The 20,832-nt window shown below is 32.6% G+C and overlaps 1 protein-coding gene and 1 long non-coding RNA gene across 3 annotated transcripts in view; one reads left to right on the forward strand and one right to left on the reverse strand.

Moving 5' to 3' along the window:
• Positions 1 to 5,354: 5,354 nt before the first annotated feature.
• On the forward strand, positions 5,355 to 20,089 carry LOC143897201 (insulin-degrading enzyme-like). Of its 2 annotated transcripts, XM_077405635.1 has the most exons (14): positions 5,355 to 5,602; positions 7,204 to 7,427; positions 9,036 to 9,536; positions 12,355 to 12,554; positions 15,477 to 15,725; positions 15,864 to 16,247; positions 16,678 to 16,790; positions 17,208 to 17,352; positions 17,668 to 17,775; positions 17,845 to 17,956; positions 18,085 to 18,303; positions 18,661 to 18,953; positions 19,127 to 19,333; positions 19,505 to 20,088. In XM_077405635.1, the coding sequence occupies exons 2-14, from the start codon at positions 7,241 to 7,243 to the stop codon at positions 19,739 to 19,741; spliced, it is 2,955 nt and encodes a 984-aa protein (XP_077261761.1). In that variant the 5' UTR covers positions 5,355 to 5,602; positions 7,204 to 7,240; the 3' UTR covers positions 19,742 to 20,088. The 2 variants fall into 2 exon arrangements, with proteins under 2 accessions (XP_077261761.1, XP_077261762.1); XM_077405636.1 differs by lacking the exon at positions 5,355 to 5,602 and having other exon boundaries at positions 19,505 to 20,089.
• LOC143897207 (uncharacterized) overlaps positions 12,028 to 20,832 on the reverse strand; it is a 274,838-nt gene continuing 266,033 nt past the window's right edge. Inside the window, exon 6 of the long non-coding RNA XR_013256875.1 lies at positions 12,028 to 12,161. This is a non-coding gene — a long non-coding RNA (uncharacterized LOC143897207). The remainder of the gene's footprint in view (positions 12,162 to 20,832) is intronic.

Raw genomic sequence — 20,832 nt, forward strand, 5'->3', positions numbered from 1 at the left:
TTATTCGCGGGGTCTGTCAACCTATCTTTGCTCTCAATCGCTCAAAACAACGAGGCGCGGTCCCCGCGCCTCAACGAGCGCGTTAAGGGCGGCAAGAGTGCAACGCGTGATGCACAACGAACGAACGTCACGCGGAGGGGTGAATCGGTAAACACGGATGCGTACGACAAACACTACTCCGCGCTCTCCGAAAATCCCTCCCCGGTGGCTCATTTCGACGCCATATGCCCACGTTTTTAACAATGCGTTCTCCTGCCTTTCTGCTCGCCGTTGCTTCTCGTTCACTATTCCATTTCATCGACATGTCCATTTTTCTATCACTCGTCCGTTATTTCGTTTTGTCACACTTTGCCGCTCGCGAGAAATCGACCCTCGAGATTTTCACGCTTTATAGGAACCTCGATTAATGGTGATTAATGGTTAATTCGTTTTCGTTTTACTCGCCTGATGATTGATGATTAATGGTAGGCACAACGTGCGATCGATGCACGTGTATGAGCTAATTTAAATTAGAACGTAACTCTGCCATGCCGATTTACGATCAGCGAGCGTTATCAGCGAACTTTATCAGACGCAAAATGTCTTATACTTTTGTCCGTAAAATTTACGAAATTTATACATTTCATATTTCAGTGATAATATTTTTCATAGAATATTAGTAACAATATTTTATTATTTTTATCTTTCTTTCATGTAGAATGCTTCAACTATTTTGACATTTTAAGAAACATCATATCTCTCATTATTTTTAGATTATAAAATTTGCAATTAATAACTTTCAAATTTTTCCATGTATTTATTAGATTAATAAAACCAAATTCGATTAGCAAAGATATACACATGTTTATAAATTTACATTTTCTATAAGAAAAGAACTTTATGTCGAACCGAGTCTCGAGACTTGAGCCCCTTGAAATAACCAGTCGGTGGAAGTTGAGATTTTTCATCCCTGATACTCCTTTTCTTTACCCGACATTTGTGGATGAGAAATCTCAATCAATATCTACATCACGAGATGCCCGTAAAATAAAGCTGCACCGCGGCGACTTGGCGACGCATCGTCATCAAAGAGCAGTTCGAACTCTCCCCCTCCCTCCCCCTCGGTCTTCTGCAGATAGACGGGATAGAGACCGGGGGTGGCGGGAAAAGCGATATCATAAAGGGTAGGGCAGGGAATTGAACCAGTCCCAACGAGGAAAAAAAGGGCCGGTTCGTTATAGTCTGCTCGATGTAATCTTTAAGATGAGATCGCGCTGAGTCCATGAATCGTCGACGAGAGCGAGTTTGCTGCAAAACTTTGCTTTGCCGGTCCTCTCTTTTCCCTTCTTCCGCCCCATGATCCTTTTTCTTCAACCGTCTTCCTAGTACGTCCTCTTCGTGAGAGACAAAAAAAAAAGGAAAACCGCGACGGCCGTTTCGGAAAGTTAAGGAATATTGCGCGCGCGTAAGATCGATTCCTCGCTCGCGAAATAAACTCGACGATGCGCGCCGTTTAACCTTCCGATACGTAAATACCGCGGCCGCTATATTTCTTGGTCCGTCTCGGTAGCCGGAATCGATCTATCGTACGAGAAACAATATTTTATATTTCGCACACGTATCTCCCCTCTTGTTTCATGGATTTACTAGGATTTTTTATCTCGCTATTTGTATTGACGTAAACGCGCGCGACGAGAATTTTATTACCCAAAGTTGCTGCGGAATACACGGAATATTGTAGCTTCAACACGCGGAACTTTCGTTACACGTTATTTGACATATTTAAAGTTTATTTTTCCCCGGTGGAAGTTTGATGTGGAAGCCTTAATGAGAGAGACATTTAAAATTCAGAATGGAGAGCGTTTATATAACGGCATGTAACAAAAACATGTGTTGCTTCACTAATATATATCTCAAATGAATTAAACAGTCGTTTTATTTCAGATTTATCTGCTGAACTTTTTCCGACAATTTTATCAATCCTACGCTGAGAAATAAACCGATTGTAAATCAAAGTTAAACGAGGCATCCTGTATACGTGGCTGACAGTAAACATCCAGATAACAATGACGAATGATGATAAAATTTTCCAACAGCGCATAATTAAACGGGTTTGTAATTAAACAGCATTAAACAAATCTAATTAAGTAACGAAACTGTAATTAAATGTAATGATGAAAATGTAATTGCTTTCTGAAATCGCGCAGAATGATATGCGCGCTGTAATGCGATCTAAATAACGTATTTGTTTGTTTACAACTTAGCCACGATTATGATAATAGAAGCAATATATACCGCGCGGGCCGGCCGTCCAAACATGAACGATATCAATTCTGGAAGGGAAATGCAACGTCGCGATACGTCGTCGGGCGTTATAGCGTGCTGATTGTTGTTACACATTATTGCATTACAATTGCAAATGTATATCGCAATTTAATTACAACACGACATGACGTGATGTATCGGACTCGACTATCGAAGGAGCCAACGTGTTGATATCAAAGCGAATTAAATTGCAATCTGCGAAACATCTTGTTGTATTCTAAACACTACATTACTACACTTTCGAATAAATCACATTAAAATCTGTAAAATACAAGAAAAGCGTTTGCAGCTGTTTTGCATTTAAACATCGAATTCCTTGTATAAATGTACAAAATACTGGCAAGATGTTGCATTTTTATACGTAAGCTGTAAGCTGCATATAAGCTATGTTACAAAGCACGTCATTCTTAATAAAAAATCAATAAATAAAATAAATAAAATAAGGTATTGCGACAATATAATAAAATGCGTGAGTAAAATGAGTCTTGAATTTCTAATCCTTCAAAGGAAAATTTTTTAATTTCAAAATTCTCACAAGGCCAAGGACACAATTCTGATTTATTAAATCCGACAATCTTAGTTCTCTAAAGCACCTTCAGCTTTCAAACAATTAAATTATATTTTCATAGATAATAATACAAAAAGTACGACAACAGAACTCAAATTTATCATTAATTAAACAAAGGTAAATAAAACAAAGCAAACAGTTAAATTCATAAGATTTATTTTTAAAATTTAAATGCAAACTTTGATTTATGTATTTCAAACTAAATCTGGCTAAATATATGTATATATCTTGCGACTGCAAATTATAAAAAAGAAATGCGATTGAGTGATTTGATGCGGGGAAATGAAAATCGGAGTAACAAAAATCCCGCGAGGAAGTAGTCGGGCAAATGTCTGAGTACGATAACGTAATGTCAGCAATAATGTTGCATTGTGGCGGAATCAACTCTCCCAGACGAGTCATCGGGAACGGAGAAAAAGACAATTTAGGTAAGACTAAATTAGTACGATATCCTAATACGGATTCGCAAGATTCGGAAAAAAATCATCCGCGTTAAGACCTTATAATTTCTTGGGACATCTTGAAAGAACATTTCTAACCATTTTTGTCTATTGACATCATTCCAGTAATTCATTAAATAACATGAATAACAATAAAATAAATTCTTTTAACAGACAATGGAAATTAAAAGAGATTTTTCGAAATTAGTAGCATGATGTTCCTATCTTACATAAAAAAATCTCTGGATTTTAGTAGCATATGTTTTCTATTCTGAAATATGTGTTTTGTAAACGTTGTAGCTGCAAATAATAACTAAAAGGCAGTCACCCAAAATCTCGATGCAATCAAACCCGTCTGCTGCTCCCGTTACTAACGATGTTAATAATTAATGTAAATAGTAATCATCCAATCAGAACAAATACGCGATCAATTAGACGTCAAAGCGTGAAAAATGGTATCCGCTAATTCATCGAGATTCGATGTCGCGGCCGAGTTATCGAGCACGATAAAAATCGCTAGCCATAGCAAGGGTACGCAATCGATTCTCGTGTGAAAAAAATGAATTATCATCCCTCTGCAGCTACGGCTGTTAGAGTTCTATATTAGTCGAAATAGAGAGGGAGAGGGAGAGAAAGAAGGAGCAAAGGCGGGAGGGAGAGGGAGACAGAGGAATAGAGAGCACGCGATGTCTGGCGTAGGTAATTTTATTAAAAATTCATGCGTTTGGGAACTGCTGTCAAAACCGGGTTTGCCAAACCAGGGTTTATGCTGTCAACCCTCTTTGGAATCTACGACAGTAGGAAGAGAGTAGGAGAACGGAAGATGAACGGTTCATGAAGATGGTGGTTCGAGATGAAGGATGCAAGAAACGTCGACGATGAGGATGATGGAAAAGAGTAGCAAGGACACCCAATGGACAAGCCAATATATATATATATATATCCCTTTCTCTTTTCAATTCCACTTATACAGATGCACCACAGTTCTTCAATGTTATAATCAATATCAAAAAGGCAATGCTTTTCAAGTGATGCGGTAGCGACGCCAAGTACATATACAAAAAGATATAAGTAAAAAAAGCGACAGTCGCATGACCGCGCATGACATGATACGGCACTACCAAGTTTAGTAGCTTATCTGGAGTTTTTGCCTCGTCAAATTTTCGAATCGTCAAATTTTCGAAATCGTCGAATTTAAATATCTTGAAAACAAAGGTCGTAAATAAAAATCAAATGATACTTTTATTATATAATGTCAATACAAGCTTCGATTGCGATCGATCCGAATAAAATTAGTGCAGTCAATCCTGAGATATTGAGTCGAGTCTGCGAAAAAGTTTTTGACGCGATTTCAGTTTTCAGTCTCACTTACACAAATACTTACACACTCAAAGCGAGTTTGTCCACTAAGACGCATCATCATGTATGACTATAATAGTCAGGTATGAAAGTGCATATGTATATAGGAACATGTAGAAAAGATTTACATACTTGCAGAAACGTATATAAAAGCATGGCATCAATTAAATAAGAAAGAGATATTAATAACGACTTATTAGTTAGGTAAAATTATCTATATAAATATATGTATCTCAATATTATGTAATTAATTATTACTAATCCTATATTACGCATATATCACATATCACTTCAATGTTACATGTTACATATCTTATCCAATTATTTCTGTATTTCCATACAGTTAGTACGTTATTAATGCAAAATATTATTTTCTTTTATCAAAATTTGAAATCATTGCATAATTATATGTGCCATCATTAATCTCTTTCCTGAGTTATCCAAAAATATTTTCAAGCATTGTTTGGGAAGCTGGGTAACAAATGTGTCTAATTAACATTCTATTAAAAATTAATACTTGTTGATCTTATCCCTAATAAGTTCCCCTCGTCTTATTCAGAATTAGCGCGTCACTGCAGAAGTAAATTCTTTGCCTTGCGCCGAAAATCGGCAAATCATTATCGAGAATCCTCTGGAAGGTCGAGTAAATAAAAGCGCGCGGGTAGGATCGCGACACGCACGTTACAGTCACGTAGTAACGACAGTAGCGCGTAGCAGTTCGCAGCAGAGGATCTATTTCCACTCCGCTTTCGCTGATTGTGAGCCTACAAAGTCCGTGTAATTCGTACGTTCGATCTGAGAGATCTTCCGATTAAACTATCATTGCTGTGATAATTCCACCGAGCTAGATTGCACCCGCAGCGCGGGATCCAGGCTTTCACCGGCCTTCGTAATCCAGCCACCGCTCAGTACGGTGTACCGCGAATAGACCGTAAGTTTTAACAAACTTTTCTTCTTATTTTCTTCTGCACTTGCACTTCCTATCCATCATCGCAAAATCGCGCGCGACCTTAATCACAGATGCAATAATAAAAATCAAATATTAAAGTTCACTAACTATATTAATAAAGGTGCTTGCCGTTAGCGTTTACTATTATTTTTTTTTTTTTTAACAAAAAGTATTGCTCTCTTGAAACGTTCTAAATAAAACCTTCTTCATGTTCAGAAAGATCGGCGAATGTGAAACTTGCTGGCATTACTGTGCAACATTTTAATGTTTTTATTCAATGTTTCATGTAACATTAATATTATTGATATCTTATTTTATGACTCATTGTCAGAAATTTTCTGGGGAAAAAAAAAATACTGTTTAAAATCAAACCCTTTTTCTCTATGCCATTTAATGAAAATTCCGCCTTAAAATATTGATCGTCTTTCCTACAAATTTGCATGGTTTTCGCGACGTTAAACGGCGTAAATAACATTCTAAAATCTAACAGTTTAATTTCGCTTCGGGAATAGACGGCATATTTTCCCAAAAAAAAAGAAAAACATTGCCTCGTTTTTGCTTGTGTCATGCAGACTCACTATACTTGGTCTCGGGGACTCAGTGCGAGGTAAACACTAAGGGCAAAGCAAAGGGTCGGTATACAACAACAGCTGATCGGTTGTCGACTCCGAGATCAGCCGAGTCGTTAACACTTGGAAAATTAACTGACATCTCGGGCTGTCGACAACCGATTGGCCCGGTAAATTTTTTGGCTCGTTGATAGGGATCCGATGTTTCAGAAACTTCTGAAATTCGCGAAAATAAAATCCCGGATCTTCGCGCGCGGGCTCGAACTCGACCTCCAGTCTTTAGTTGCGACAGTGCGTGATTCTCTTGCGTTCCGAAAAAAATTACGTGTCTTTCCGCTCACTCTGCGATTTTCAAAAGAGACTTTAGCGGCTGGCGACAAGTCTAGATATTCTCACAGGTTTAAAGTAGGTGACTTGCGGAATCGAACATTGTTCCATCGTTCGCGGAAGCGCGGACTTCATTAAGAAAAAAAAACGGTACCTGGTGCCTGGGGCTACTTTTATACACCCCAATTAAACTCGTTGTTATTAATTACATATTGCATATTTTGCATTGCTCTATAATAATTTATCAGTATTTGAGGACAATACGTATATAGATTTATTCAATATTTTCCGTGAAAAGTAAAAAAAAGCAAATAAATATTTGAAATACGAAAGCAGCACATATAAATTAAAACTTGGTTGATTGTTTAAGTAGCTCCAGCGCCCGGGCGCGCGCGTTCTCGGGTTGAGATTAACTTGTACATATTCTGTAAATAAATATTTATTTTAAGACTATGTGAATACAACTTTTAGACGATTATAATCTATAATTTCCGCATTCACATAGTGAATCTCGGAGGTCTTTTTTCCTTTCCTTCGCTCGGGCACAGACTATATGGTGCGAATAATTCTTAAGAAATTATAATTTTTTTTGTTGCAATATTTTTCAGCATCGTTGATGTATAGATATAATAAATTGACAATTTCATATGTCCTTCAAGTCTTTATGTGTATTTTCTTCACGTTTAGAAATAATATTTACGAGTCTGCGGCACTGGTGACCAACATGGCATCCTGTGTGAATGTGAAGAATCCTTTTACGAAATATGTGAAGAAGCGATTTGATAACATAGAACATGCAGATAATGACCATAAATTGTACAGAGGCTTAGTACTTGGAAATAAAATGAAAATTCTTTTGATAAGCGATTCAAAAACTGACATGAGTATTGCTGCAATGGACGTTAATATCGGTAATTATATTCATGTTATTTCTGTATTTTATACCTTAACTTGGTGTTTCTAGCAATACGTACCTATATGAACTTTTTTATGAAATCATACTGTGCATAAATTATAAATTGTCACAAAAGAATATATCGTCAAAGGATAAATAACAATTTTATTAGTTAAATGTACGAGTATTTAATATACTTTAATGTATTAATATTTAGGTCTTTGTAATTTGATCTGTAATTTGCTTAATAACATTATATATATTTGAATGTTTATTATATAAATTGAATGTTTTGATGTGCAGTTTATGTATTCTGCTCCTTCTTCTGAGTCATTCTACATTATTAATATTGTTTGCTGTTTTATTTGCTTGTGGATAGATTTAGTTATATTTTGTGATTTCGCATATACATGTATATATATGATCAAACATTAATATGTTTCTATTAACCCTTTCGGTACGGAGCGACCGGGACGCGAACGGTACTCCAGTGGTCGAAGCGTCGATCCGCCGATATACGTGATTCGCGGCCGAGAGGCACACGACGTTCAATGCATTCATCTATTATATGTAATAAAACTCAATAACAAGAACAATTTTAAAAATGTATTAAGGAGGCTTTTACCTCGATCATAATATGACAGATCTTTATGAAATTAATATATGTTGTAAAGTGAACCACAACGGACCGATGCCCAAAACTTGAGCATAGGTTGACGATAAAAACTGTAAAAATATCAGTATTGAAATTCGCATTTTTAACACAGGGCATATGGTAAACGCTAAAATTTTTACCGGAAGTGATGTATTTTCTTGGCAAGTTTGCGAGCCAGGTAAACAAAAAACTAAGAAATTGTAGTTAAAATAATAATCTTTCTAATGATAAGAAGAAAACTTGGTGTTGACGATGAGTTATAAAAGATATTGTAGTTTTAATATGACGTACGACAGGTTAGGCGAATGATCTTCCGAGTGTCAAAATAGCGCGAAGTTTCTAATCTCACTTGCACATGTCTTTTCTCTGCGCTGTATGGTAGCGGCATAATTATTCTCTCGCGCATTGACAACCTTTATTTTCGCGAATTTTCCTTTCATTTTCCCTCTCAGCATTCTCACGTTATATCTTTCTTTTGGCTCCATCTCTTCATCGCATCATTCGCTACAACGCTACACGGCTACACCTCACTTAGCTGCAGACTGCTACAGACGACGTTGTGACACGCGCATGTTCTGCTCTTTAGCACTGACATGGTCAACTGACTTATTGTATAAATTTTAATATTTACACTAATAGAACATATAACTTACTCTTACACTATGTAAAAATCATTATTTATTTTTTTATTTAATTTTCCGATAATTTTATAACCAATTATTAATGATAATTTTTCGGTTGCTACATTGATTAGAGCAGCCGGGTAAGAGCCTCCTTAACAGAAGCATTTCAAATTAACTCTCGGCCGCAGTGAGCAGCATGTAGACAGTGACTATATAGTCACTGCTCGGCCGCAACGAGCGGTATAATGGACAGTGACTGTAGTCATTCTCCGTACCAAAAGGGTTAATTAATGTTTCATATTATCAATTTCAGAAGTTATTTGACTAGAGATAAAATATGTTACAGGCCACAATTGCAATACCAGGCCCCTACTTGGATTAGCGCACCTTTGCGAGCATATGTTATTTTTGGGAACGGAGAAATATCGTTCACAAAATGATTTCGATATGTACTTGACGCAGTCTAACGGTCACATCAATGCAATGACAAGCATAAACTCCACTAATTATTATTTCACTGTAACTCCGGATAAGTTGGAAGGAGCTTTAGATCGATTTGCGCAGTTTTTCATAGCGCCTCTCTTTGACAAGAATTTGCTTGAGAAAGAGATAAATACTATAGATTCAGAATACCACATAAAGTTAACGAACGAAAAGTACCGATTAAGAGAATTGGAGAAAGAATCTATAAAATTGGATCATCCGTATTCAAATTTCGACGTAGGTAATAAAGAGACATTAGAAGAAATACCGAAGGATGAGAAAATTGACGTTAGAGCTAAACTAAAGAAGTTTTATAAGAAATATTATTCTGCAAATATTATGTCGCTGTGTATTCTTAGTACAGGTATGCAATAATTTAGAACATAAATTCTTTTTACCCTGTTATATACAAAAATATTTTAATTTTGGGATAAGTATAAAGGAGAGTTGCCGAATGCGTACCACTTAAGTTATTTTTTATTATATTTCCCATTTGATAGTGATTTGTACGCAAACAAACGTTAGAAATTATAGCTTGATGTTTCAGACACCTATTATTACATGTTTGGCTTTTCACCAATAACAAATTAATTTGTTGTAAATCTTTTTGTAACATGCTGCAAAAGGTACGATTTAGGCAACCGGTCGCCTAAATCGTACCTGTGGGTCTTTTAAATCATATCTTTCTTATTGAAAGTATCGAATTTATAAATAAAAATAATTAAAAATGTAAGACTAATGAAAGACATAATTAACTAATTCATCAAACCTTCTTTTATAAAAATGTAACAATTGATAATAAAATTGCATAATTACATTATAATTAGCTATATAAATTGATCAAAAATTTACGTCAGTTGTATGTGAAATTTTTAAATGTTGTTAGCACGCACAAAACAAGATGTAATCTGTACTCGGAGTGTCATTTTAAATTTTTGTCTATATTACTTATTTCTCATTTATTTCACATTTTTGTTAATAAATGTTGCTTATATTAAGTAATAATATATCTAATAAAATATTGATAAGATACGATTTAAGCGACCGGTACGCATTCGAAAACTCTCCCCTACTAAATGATAATAAATGAAATTTTTATAATTAATGAGTTAATTCACATTTTATGATCAGTTATTGTATTAAACATTATATTATCTTATCTTCAAGAAAGAATCTTATCAGTACATACACATAAATAAGAAAAATATGTAAATATATTGGTATTCATAAAATTGCTACATAAAATTTTAATTGTTTTCTAAATTTGCTTTAACCAGTATATTATTATTATTATAATTAATACTTTTAACCCTTTGAGGCCACGCCTGTTTTTTTAATACGCCCCCGTGTGTGTAAAAATTCATGAAACATCTTAAGGGTATTGTTCAATAGTATATTACATTACAAGGGCCGAAAGTTGAATTTTCGGCCCTGCGCGTCATGATGCCCCGAGGCGAAGCCGAGGGCATCATGACGAGCAGGACCGAGATTTCAACTTTTGGCCCGCGTAGTGTATACGATTTTTCTTCATAGCCGGTCGAAAGTACGTTATTAATTTTACTTTTTTTAACTTTAAATGTTAATAAGCATGTTTTTGATGCCTGCCCCCGACATTTGCGGCACGAGCGAAGCGAGTGCTGCTGGTCGGGGGGGCAGGCATCAAATACATTCCAAGAGTCGTCTTGTCATATTTTGTAAAAATAAATTAATTCTATTAGCTTTCAAGTTAAGAAAATTACCTATGTTAACATTGTCTCTTGAATTTAATGTGCTTTTCAAAATTGACCAAACACTTCATAAAGTTGACGGCTTTAATTTTTTAGATAGGTCCTTAAAATACACAACCAAATTATTTTCTTCACAGTTTGACAGTGAAGTTTTGTGTTCTATCTGCCACTTTTTATACGTGTCGTAAACAAGATTGTATCGATCAACAGACTTCTTTGGCAACGTATCTGTATTTATTATCAATCGCGCTTCTGCATCGAAATTTCGTATAACTTCTTCCTCGTCTACGGATTCATCAGATGACATATTGACAGATCAATATTGATGACTATTTTTAAGGTTAAAGGGCGTTACGGTTTAAAGTTATAGAGAGCGCGCGTGTACTTTTCACAGGGAGTAAATGTTAAACTTTCGTCCTTGCTATTAGGGACGAAAGTACGTACTTTCGACCGAGGTATGAAGAAAAAAATATGTATGATGCAAAACCCGAAATGTGCCTTCAATTTTTAATTAAAAAAAAAAAAAAAAAAATTGGCAGCCATTTTTAATTTAAACATTCGTATTTTTTTCAAGATTCGATATTAAGTAGCGCTCATTAAAAAATTATGTAAAATGTGTTATTTTAAGGAAAAAAATATGTTTTATATGGGCGTTCCCAAAAACAATTACTTGGAGGATCAAAGTTGAGATTTTGGGTAAATAAAGCAAACGCGTATTTTCACATTTTAATTTATGTACTTTTAATTAAAAGTAAACTAATGTATTTTTATTAACAAATATTACATAAATATATCAGAAAAGGTAACTAAGATAAAAAATCAAGAATTAAACATATCGGGTCCTGAAGTTTGGTCGGGGTGGCAGCCACCCCGTGTGGCTTTTTTTTTACGTGGAGAAATCTTTGACTACCGGCCATTCGACCGATAGCCCCTTTTTGTGAGAGGGGGAAGACCCTAACGCCTCCGTGAGAGGCGAAGAGAGTGCCGGATTTTTACCGGCTAAAACTCCACGATGGTCCTCACGGTGCTTTGACTGGGGGAGCCCCGGGAAACGCTGTGATTCTTCCGATGCTCCCCCGGGACACGCCAGTCTGGCGCCTTCCCGGGAGATTGTTCTCCCAGCCCATTGTCCGAGCTTTCTTATGTACGGCGGATTGGAAGGATCACGACTCCAATCCGCCGTTCCTCGCAGGGGGGGAAGTTCTTGTTGCGGGCACATGTTTTCACGGTCCATGCACTCGCACCTCCCGACTCCGTGTGGCCTCAAAAGGTTAAAAAAGGTTCGATTAAAATGTGGAAAAAAAAAACTAATCGTAACACAAAGTAAAATATATTTTCAATAACATTTTTTTTTTGAAAAAAATATATTTTTTGCCATAAACAAATATAATAATTTTTTGTTACATATTTATGTAGCGTATGTATGTTACATCTATAAATAAATTTTTTCTTTAGATAGTTTAGATGTTCTCGAAGGTATGGTAGTAAAATACTTTTGTAATGTAAAAAACAGGAAAGTTAAATTTTCTACGTATTTTAAACATCCAATCAAAGATGAAGATTTTAACACTAAATGGTACTACGTTCCGAAACGTGATATCAAATGGTTATGCATTTCGTTTACTTTACTTAAAATAAAGCCTGAACACCGGATGGTAATATAATACACTTTTCCTTTAATACTTTATACAGTTTATACGAATATATATTTTATCTTAATTCTTTTAAATATAATTATGGTAATTATACAGAAAGATAGGGACTCTTTCCAATTTCAATAATTTTAAAATATAGTATCAAAGTCATCAGCTTATTAATGAAGTAACGAATGACCAACAAGTATAATGTATATTTAAAAAGTTTTAGTCGATGGGGTCATTGTTCATCAAAAAGTTATTAACAAAAAAATTACGTTCTACTCATAAATTTGTGTTGTTAATAAATTTTTAATAAACATCGCTAATTAAAGCCTTTTAAAGATTGATGAAGCTAATGACCTTAATAATATATCTCAAAATTATTAAAATAAAAAAGTGGTCTTTATCTCTGCATAATTGCCATTATCATAAGTCCCAAGTTTTTTTAAAACAAACTTTAATAGAATGTTTTATGAGCAGAAATATAAGAAAAAATGTTATACAAACGTAGGTCCTACAATGTTTAATTACAGAGTTATAGCAAAAATTAAAATTTCGTATGGAAGAAGTGACACGCCGTACATAAATAGTACGCCGTTAAATGAGGTGGTAATTATTTAGCATAAAGGAAAATCTTCTGCGATCTTGACCTTGACATATATAATAGAGAACTACATTCACGCACAAGAGGCGATGTTTTCAATTTTCGTAACAACCATGGTCACGAAAATCCATATGCTGTTCGAGAAACAGCTCTTTAATGACTCTGTCGTTAAAATTCAACTGTAATGTATGGATGGGCATATACAACGATATGCTAATTGATCTCCATTTCTTGTCAAAACGTTTAAATACACATTTTTTCTTTTAACTTTCTCAGCAACGATTTAACGATTGGTTTCAAAGATATATATATATATATACTTTTACTATCTCGCCAACACATGTGAGTACTGTTAAATAGATGTATATCTTGTATTAGTATGGACGGGCGGCACTTTATGATGCAAACTTAAGTTAAATTGTTTCTTACATATATATTTCATATTTTTGCTATAACTTTGTAATAAAAAGCATTTCAAGACCTAATGTTTTTATAACCTAATGTTTATATAACATTTTTTTCTTATTTCTGCCTAAAGAACATGCTACTAAAGTTTGTCTGCAAAAAATTGGGACATCTTGTATATATTAATTTATTTAATACATATATATGTAGGGGGGAGACCGAGACACCATAAAAATTCAAACTCTAAAAAGTACTTTTAAACATAAAATTCTTTGTCTCATTTTTTTTTGAATAATTAAAGCACTATGTATAATTTAAAATTTATTTAGCATATTTGGCAAATATATTGATTAATTTTTGAGAAAAAAATTAAAACATTTTTTGAGAAATTACCCAAAGTGCCACATACCCGGAGCACCGTGGGTCTGTCACTGAAGCACTATAAATCACACACAAAACTAAGTTTATTTATTTAAGGAATAACGAAAAATTACAATAGTTAAAAAAAAATTTATTCGATACGTTTCCTTATGACACTGTTCAGGATTAGGCAGGACAAACAAGATATTAAAACCCACTACTAAAATATCAGTTTTTTTTTAGAAAAACTAATTTCTCACATGTTTTCTTCAATCAAAAATAACATATGTCATCAACCTATCATCAACCTATCTTGTCTATTATCTACCTTGGAGGCGTGTGTGACCCATGGTACCGCAGCATTGGGTGCCCTATGATGTCCCAAATGCACTTAAGAGAGGAAATCACTGTGACGGCTAAAAAAAATGCTTTCTTCATGCATTTTTTTGCGAGAAATAATAAATTTAATCAAATTGGTTTGTCATTTCGTTAAAGTACATATGTTAAATATATTGTAAAAAAATAATTAAAAAATATTAATATTTGCGCCTTCAGCATGTGGTGCCGTGTACCTCCGCAAAAAAAGCGGGCGCTCGTGCTCTGTCAAAATGGGATGTCTAAAATTAAAAATTTTGGTGTCATTTTAAACTATACAAATGTAGTTTCAAGTAAGCCTACAAATTTTTTGAAATATTACTTTTTAACAAAAAATGGCAGTTTAAAAAAAATTGATGACAAACCAATTTGATTAAATTCATTATTTCTCGCGAAAAAAATTCATGAAAATAGCATTTTTTCCGGCAGTCCCAGTGGTTTCCCCCTTTAATATAAAAAACGGAAAAACATAATAAAAAAAAATAAATGATACATGATTATCTATAGTCTAGTAAATGACAAAAGATGTTAGAAAGTTACACTTAATTTTTAGTACATGTATATTACTACAAAAACAATATTAAAACATTTCTAAATTTGGTCGCTATTGACTATCTATATAGCGAAACCACTGCCAAGGAAACGGGCTTGGAAAAATTAGCGGGGAAAGAAAACCCTGTTGAGCTTGACTCTAGTCTGGCACTGTAAATGTCAAATGGTTAAACAGAAATTTACGCATCACGAGAACCATTTATGTCACGTGCTTCTCGAGACTATGGACTTTGATGACTGCTATTTAGATACGAAATATGGACAACGAAATAACTGTCATATGAAATAACAGAATCAACCTGAACATTTTGGATTATCCTAAACAGTCAATGACCCATGGTATCCCGGCGTAGCTCATGGTGTCCCGGCCTCCCTTTTACAATATACAGTTGTATTGTAAAATTTTATGTGTGTGCACGCAACTTTATATATACATATATATATATAGTTACAAAAGTTATAAAAATGCTTGTAAAATTTTTTCTCTGTTTCCATTTCTTTCTTTCTTCTTTTCTCTGTCCCTTCCTATAATTGATAATAATAACACATAATTGTTATTATTGTAGTACATATAATGAAACATCATTATGTCACATTTTAATTAAAACTTATGTTTAATGTTTATTGTTCATTTGTTAACATAGCCTCTCGATTACATTACGCATTTATTTCAATACGAAAGCGAAGGTTCATTATTATCGGTTTTAAAGGCCGAGAATTGGTGTGATAATTTAGAAATTATGGTTGATCATGTGGACACAAACACACGTTTCTTTAAAGTTTTATTTCATTTAACTGAAACAGGTGTTGACTATGTAAATAATATAGTTCAAAAAATGTTCCAATATATCAATATGCTGAAGGAGGATGGACCGCAAAAATGGATCTATGAAGTAATTAGTGAAAAATAATATAATCTTTCGTAGAATGCTCGGCAGATTGTAGGATTGCTATTTGCTAGACACTTTGTACTATAATATTATAATATTGTATATCACATCTTGAGTTATATGAAAATTTTACATTTATAGGAAATTCAGAAAATGTCGGAAATCAATAATAGTTATGGTGAGAACATATACGGTTTGTCTGATGAGGACATATCTAGAATAGCCCGTCAGCTGCACGAGTGTCCCATGGAAAAAATCGTTTTGGAGCAACGTGCATGGCAACCAGAATTGATCGAAAAGCTAATAAAAGAACATTTTACGCCGCAAAAAATTAGAATTTACGTTGCCGCAAAAGAGTACGAAAGGGTAGCGAGTAAAAAAGAGGTATGGTTTGATATTGAATATGAGAAAACAAAGATACCCAAGGTAACAATGGACATGTGGGAAGGCGCTGGCCGTAGCGCGGATCTGAAATTTCCTCCTAAAAATGAATTTATACCGAAGAATTTTGTTATCAAACCTTACGTACGTAAAATTATCATTTCTCGCAATATTAATCCTTGAACACCACTTCGTGATACTAACAATAAGCAAAATCTCTATGTATATAAACCATGTCATGAGACTTGATTAAAATGTAAAATGTTAATGTAGTTTATAATCAATTCTAATCTTACGCATATTATTCTTATAATAAAAATAATTATAGTGTAGTATTAAAAAAAAATATATATGTACATATATCTGCATTAACTTTTTAAAAATAAAGGCTAAAATTTAAATATTAATTTACATAACATAGAGTTAAAAAACTGCAACATAAGTAAGAAAATTGCAATGCAAAGAATGCTTTACACGCTAACTTTTGCATACGGAGTTGTTCATTGCCTTAATAAACCACCAATTTTGATGTCATTTGTATATTCTACACATATTAACAGGTGAAATTTTATAGGTACAACAAAAGATTCCTCAACGTATAATGGATACATTGCGTGTAAGAGTTTGGCATAAAAAGGATAATGTATTTAATGTACCGAAAGTGACGATGATCTTCAACTTTGTTAGGTATGAGATAAGTGTGGTTGTAAAAAAAGCTATTGTGTTGTTCTCTCTCTCTCTAATCCAACATAAAATACTGAGATAATTTTAAATCAGAATTTGAGATATTCTATAGCAACTTATACAAATTGCAATTGTGAAGTAATTTATTTAATTATTATAATAATGAGAGATTAATATGCATATATGTATATTAATATACATGCTAAATAAAAGTAATTAATTGATTATCGCTGAAATGTTATTACTACTAAAATGAATCTAAATTTGTACATTTATATATCTCCAAATGTCGTTATTTCAAAGTACCTTCTTAGTTAAGAAATATAAATTACAATGGTGCTATAATCTCTTCTCATGTAATAGACAAAAAAATTTTTTTTTATAATTACAAATAACGTTTGTGATATCGTTAATTTATAGTCCATTCGCCTACGTGGATCCTCGCAGTTCCATTTTTACTGATATATTTGTTGAACTAATTCGTAAGTCCCTTAATGATTATACATATAGAGCTAAATTAGCTGGTATAACATGGTATATTAATGGTACACAATATGGAATAATTGTAAGTATATATATAATAACATTAATAAAATATTGTATATTATTTAAATAGATTTATTCAAATAGATTATTATTTAACTTGTTAATGTTATTAATAATGTTTAAACATATATCTACTTCTTCATGTACATCAAATATTACTTATTTAGGATTCAGATTTCATTTCATATTAATAATTATTATTATTCGTAAATATGACCAGTTATCTCTCTGTAATATTCTAATAAAGTTTACGGAATGTTTTATAAATAAGCATTAATTTAATGTTTTATATAAAAGCATATATAATCCAAGAGAAAATAAATTATTTTACTAGATGACAATAGACGGTTACGACGACAAGCAACGTGATCTGTTAGAAAAAAGCATGGACCAAATGATAAATGTGGAGTTTGATGAGAAGTGGTTTAAAAACACAAGATATGTATGTATAATTAATGTGTCAATTTTATTAATTTAATTAAACATCAAATTTATGTGGAATGGCTTGCAGAAAATCAAGTGCAAAAATTTCATTGATATGTTTAAGAAGACAGATAATTATCTAGAAATGCTGGTGACAGAACAACATTGGCTTAATGATGAATTATTACATTGTATGAAGGGTAAGTGTAAAAGAATAATAATATTTTTCTGTTTAAAATAATTTTTTTTGTTTCTAAAAAATTGGTTTTAGTCCTTAGCACGACTAAAGCACTTATTAATGACATATTAAAATATCTGTGATGTATAGGTGTAAAAGCCGCTGAACTCTCGGCTGAACTCGAGCTCTTTAGAACAAAGTTATTCAGCAAAATGCATGTAGAGTGCTTAATATATGGTAACATGACTAAAGAAGAAGCTAAAGGTATAGGTCAACTACTTGAGATTAAATTAAAAATTAAAATGTCTCACGTGGTACCCTTGTTACAAAAGCAATTATTATTGTCTCGTGAAATTAAATTAGAAAATGGTAAGCTCGACACGACTAAATCTTACTTATGTGATAATTTAAAAGAATTTATATACTTAAAGAATTTCAGTTTATTTTATGGAACAGTTCAATATAAATATTTTATTGTTTTTTCTAATGGTCCTATGCTGCCATTAGGATTATTATGAAGATAAAGAAAAAACAATTAAAAAAATTATTTTAATCCATATAAAAAATAAATATGTAAAAATATAAGAAAAAGTATTTATTAATAATGTTATTTTATTAGGATTACAATTTGTTTCAAAGGTTTAACATTATCTTTTTAGTGAGTTAATATTTTCTATATGACATAGTACGTAAAGTGTTGTGTATTAATATATAATTACTGTGTAGGTTGCCACGTTCTATTTGAAGAGAAAAATGAAGTGCTGAAAACTTCTAGTACCATAGTGTACTACGCAACTGGGCTACGATCAACGGAATCGAATATGCTTTTATTGCTTTTACATCAAATTATTAATCAGCATACCTTAAATACCTTAAGGACCGAGTATAATTTAGGCTATACAGTATTTAGTAAGGTTATGAAGAGATTCACAACGCAATATTTGGCAGTCGGTGTACAAGGTGACCGTCGCCCGCCAGATGTCGAAGTCGTAATCGATTTATTTATGGAGAATATGTATGTAAGTATAATAAGATCTTATATAACAACATGTCTTTTTTTAAATTTCTCACGCGATATTCTAATATTATGATTATATATGAATTAATTTATCACTCTAATTATTATGTGAGGTAGTAATTGGAGTATGTCTCTATTAAAATACTTATTAATATTTTTGTAACAACATTTCAGAAACACATATCTACTATGTCAAAAAAAAAATTTGAAAACTACAAGAATGGTCTAAAGTCAAAATTGACGGCATCCAAAACGAGATCTAAACAATACACTTTATATTGGAACGAAATTAACAAACAGGAATATAATTTCGATCGAGAAGCTATTGAAGTAGATTATTTACAGAAAATACCGAAGCAACAATTACTGCAATTCTTTGAGGTAACTACCTATTTTTATATACGGACTATATCATTCAATGAAAAAGAAAAAAAGTTTATAGAAAAAAACAAATGAAAAATATAATTCTTTTTATATGACGTACAATTTGTGAGAGAAGTGATTTTGATAGATAATAAGTTAATTATATTTTTTAAACATAATCTTTCTTAGGAAAATATAATTAACAAGTCGACTCGACGTAGGATGTCGGTACATGTGATGCCTACGGATATGGCAATGGAAATGAATTTGTCTAATCTGTCATCTGGAAAAATTACTGTTACTTCATCTACTAATGAAATTAAGAAATTTGACGATTTATTGTCATTTAAGCTTAGTCAAAGTTTATATCCTTTACTAGAACCGATCGACGAAAATTTTGTCAGAAAACCCCATGAGATGGAATAATGGTTTTAGTTTGTTATCATGTATTTCGTTATTTCGATATATTACGATATTATTTTGTATCAAATCTTGTTCACGCATAAAACAGTAAAATAATTATCTACTTTCTATGAAACTGAAATTATTGAATATTAAATAAGTAAGTAATAATGTATAATTTAAGCACATTATTAAATACCGCGTGAAACATGCAGGAAGTCATTTTTGTAAACTATAATGTCATCGTTCTTTATATCATTATGTTTATTTTATCTTCGTTGTATTAATATTTTTAAATCTATTATGTTTCTATGAAATGTTATAATTTAACCATTTGATGTCATATAACTTTTAAATTGCGCAATAAAGATATTTTGCGATATCAAATAACCTTATTAATAAACTTTATTTACATTTGCGATAGCCAGAGAAAATATAATTCTCAAAAATGTAATAAAATTGTGCTACGTTCCTCATATATTTGAACAAATACATAAGTTATTAACGGATGTATACAAATATATAATACCTCTTTTCATTAATTATACATTACACTATTATCAGATTTAAATTGTCGTTGTATATGTGAAGGTATTCTATATATTCTTACATAAAATAAAAAATGTGTACGATAAAAATCGCTAGCCATAATAAGGCTGCGCAATTGATTCTCGTGTAAAAAAAGTGAATTATCATTCCCCGCAGTTAGGGCTGTCAGTGTTATTAATCGAAATAAAAAAAAGGAGGAAAAGAAAAAAAGGGAAAGGAAGGGAGGAAGAGGGAGACAAAAAAATAAAGAGCACGAAAAGTTTGGTGTAGGTAATTTCATTAAAAATACATGCGTTTGGGAACTACCGTCAGAACCGGACTTGCTAGACAAGAGTTTAAGATGTCAAAACCTTCTTGTTTTTATATTACATGTTACATATATATCTTATCTATTTCTGTATTTTCAAACAGAACTGTATTTTAATACAGCATGTAATTAGTGCAAAATATTATTTCTTTCCATTTAAATTGAACTTCTTGCATAATTATATGTGCCATGATTAATCTCTTTCCTGAGTTATCCAAAATTATTTTCATGCATTGTTTGAGAAACCGGGTAACAAATG

The sequence above is a fragment of the Temnothorax americanus genome, unplaced genomic scaffold, assembly GCF_048541705.1.
Source record: "Temnothorax americanus isolate GAGA-0224 unplaced genomic scaffold, ASM4854170v1 Scaffold2, whole genome shotgun sequence".
NCBI classification, from domain to species: Eukaryota; Metazoa; Arthropoda; class Insecta; order Hymenoptera; family Formicidae; genus Temnothorax; species Temnothorax americanus.

Coding starts and splice junctions, on each gene's coding strand:
- LOC143897201 (XM_077405635.1), top strand. CDS start 7,241: ATGGCATCCTGTGTGAATGTGAAGAATCCTTTTACGAAATATGTGAAG. Junction 16,248..16,677: donor ATTTTGTTATCAAACCTTAC/GTACGTAAAATT, acceptor GAAATTTTATAG/GTACAACAAAAGATTCCTCA. Junction 17,353..17,667: donor GTACACAATATGGAATAATT/GTAAGTATATAT, acceptor TTATTTTACTAG/ATGACAATAGACGGTTACGA.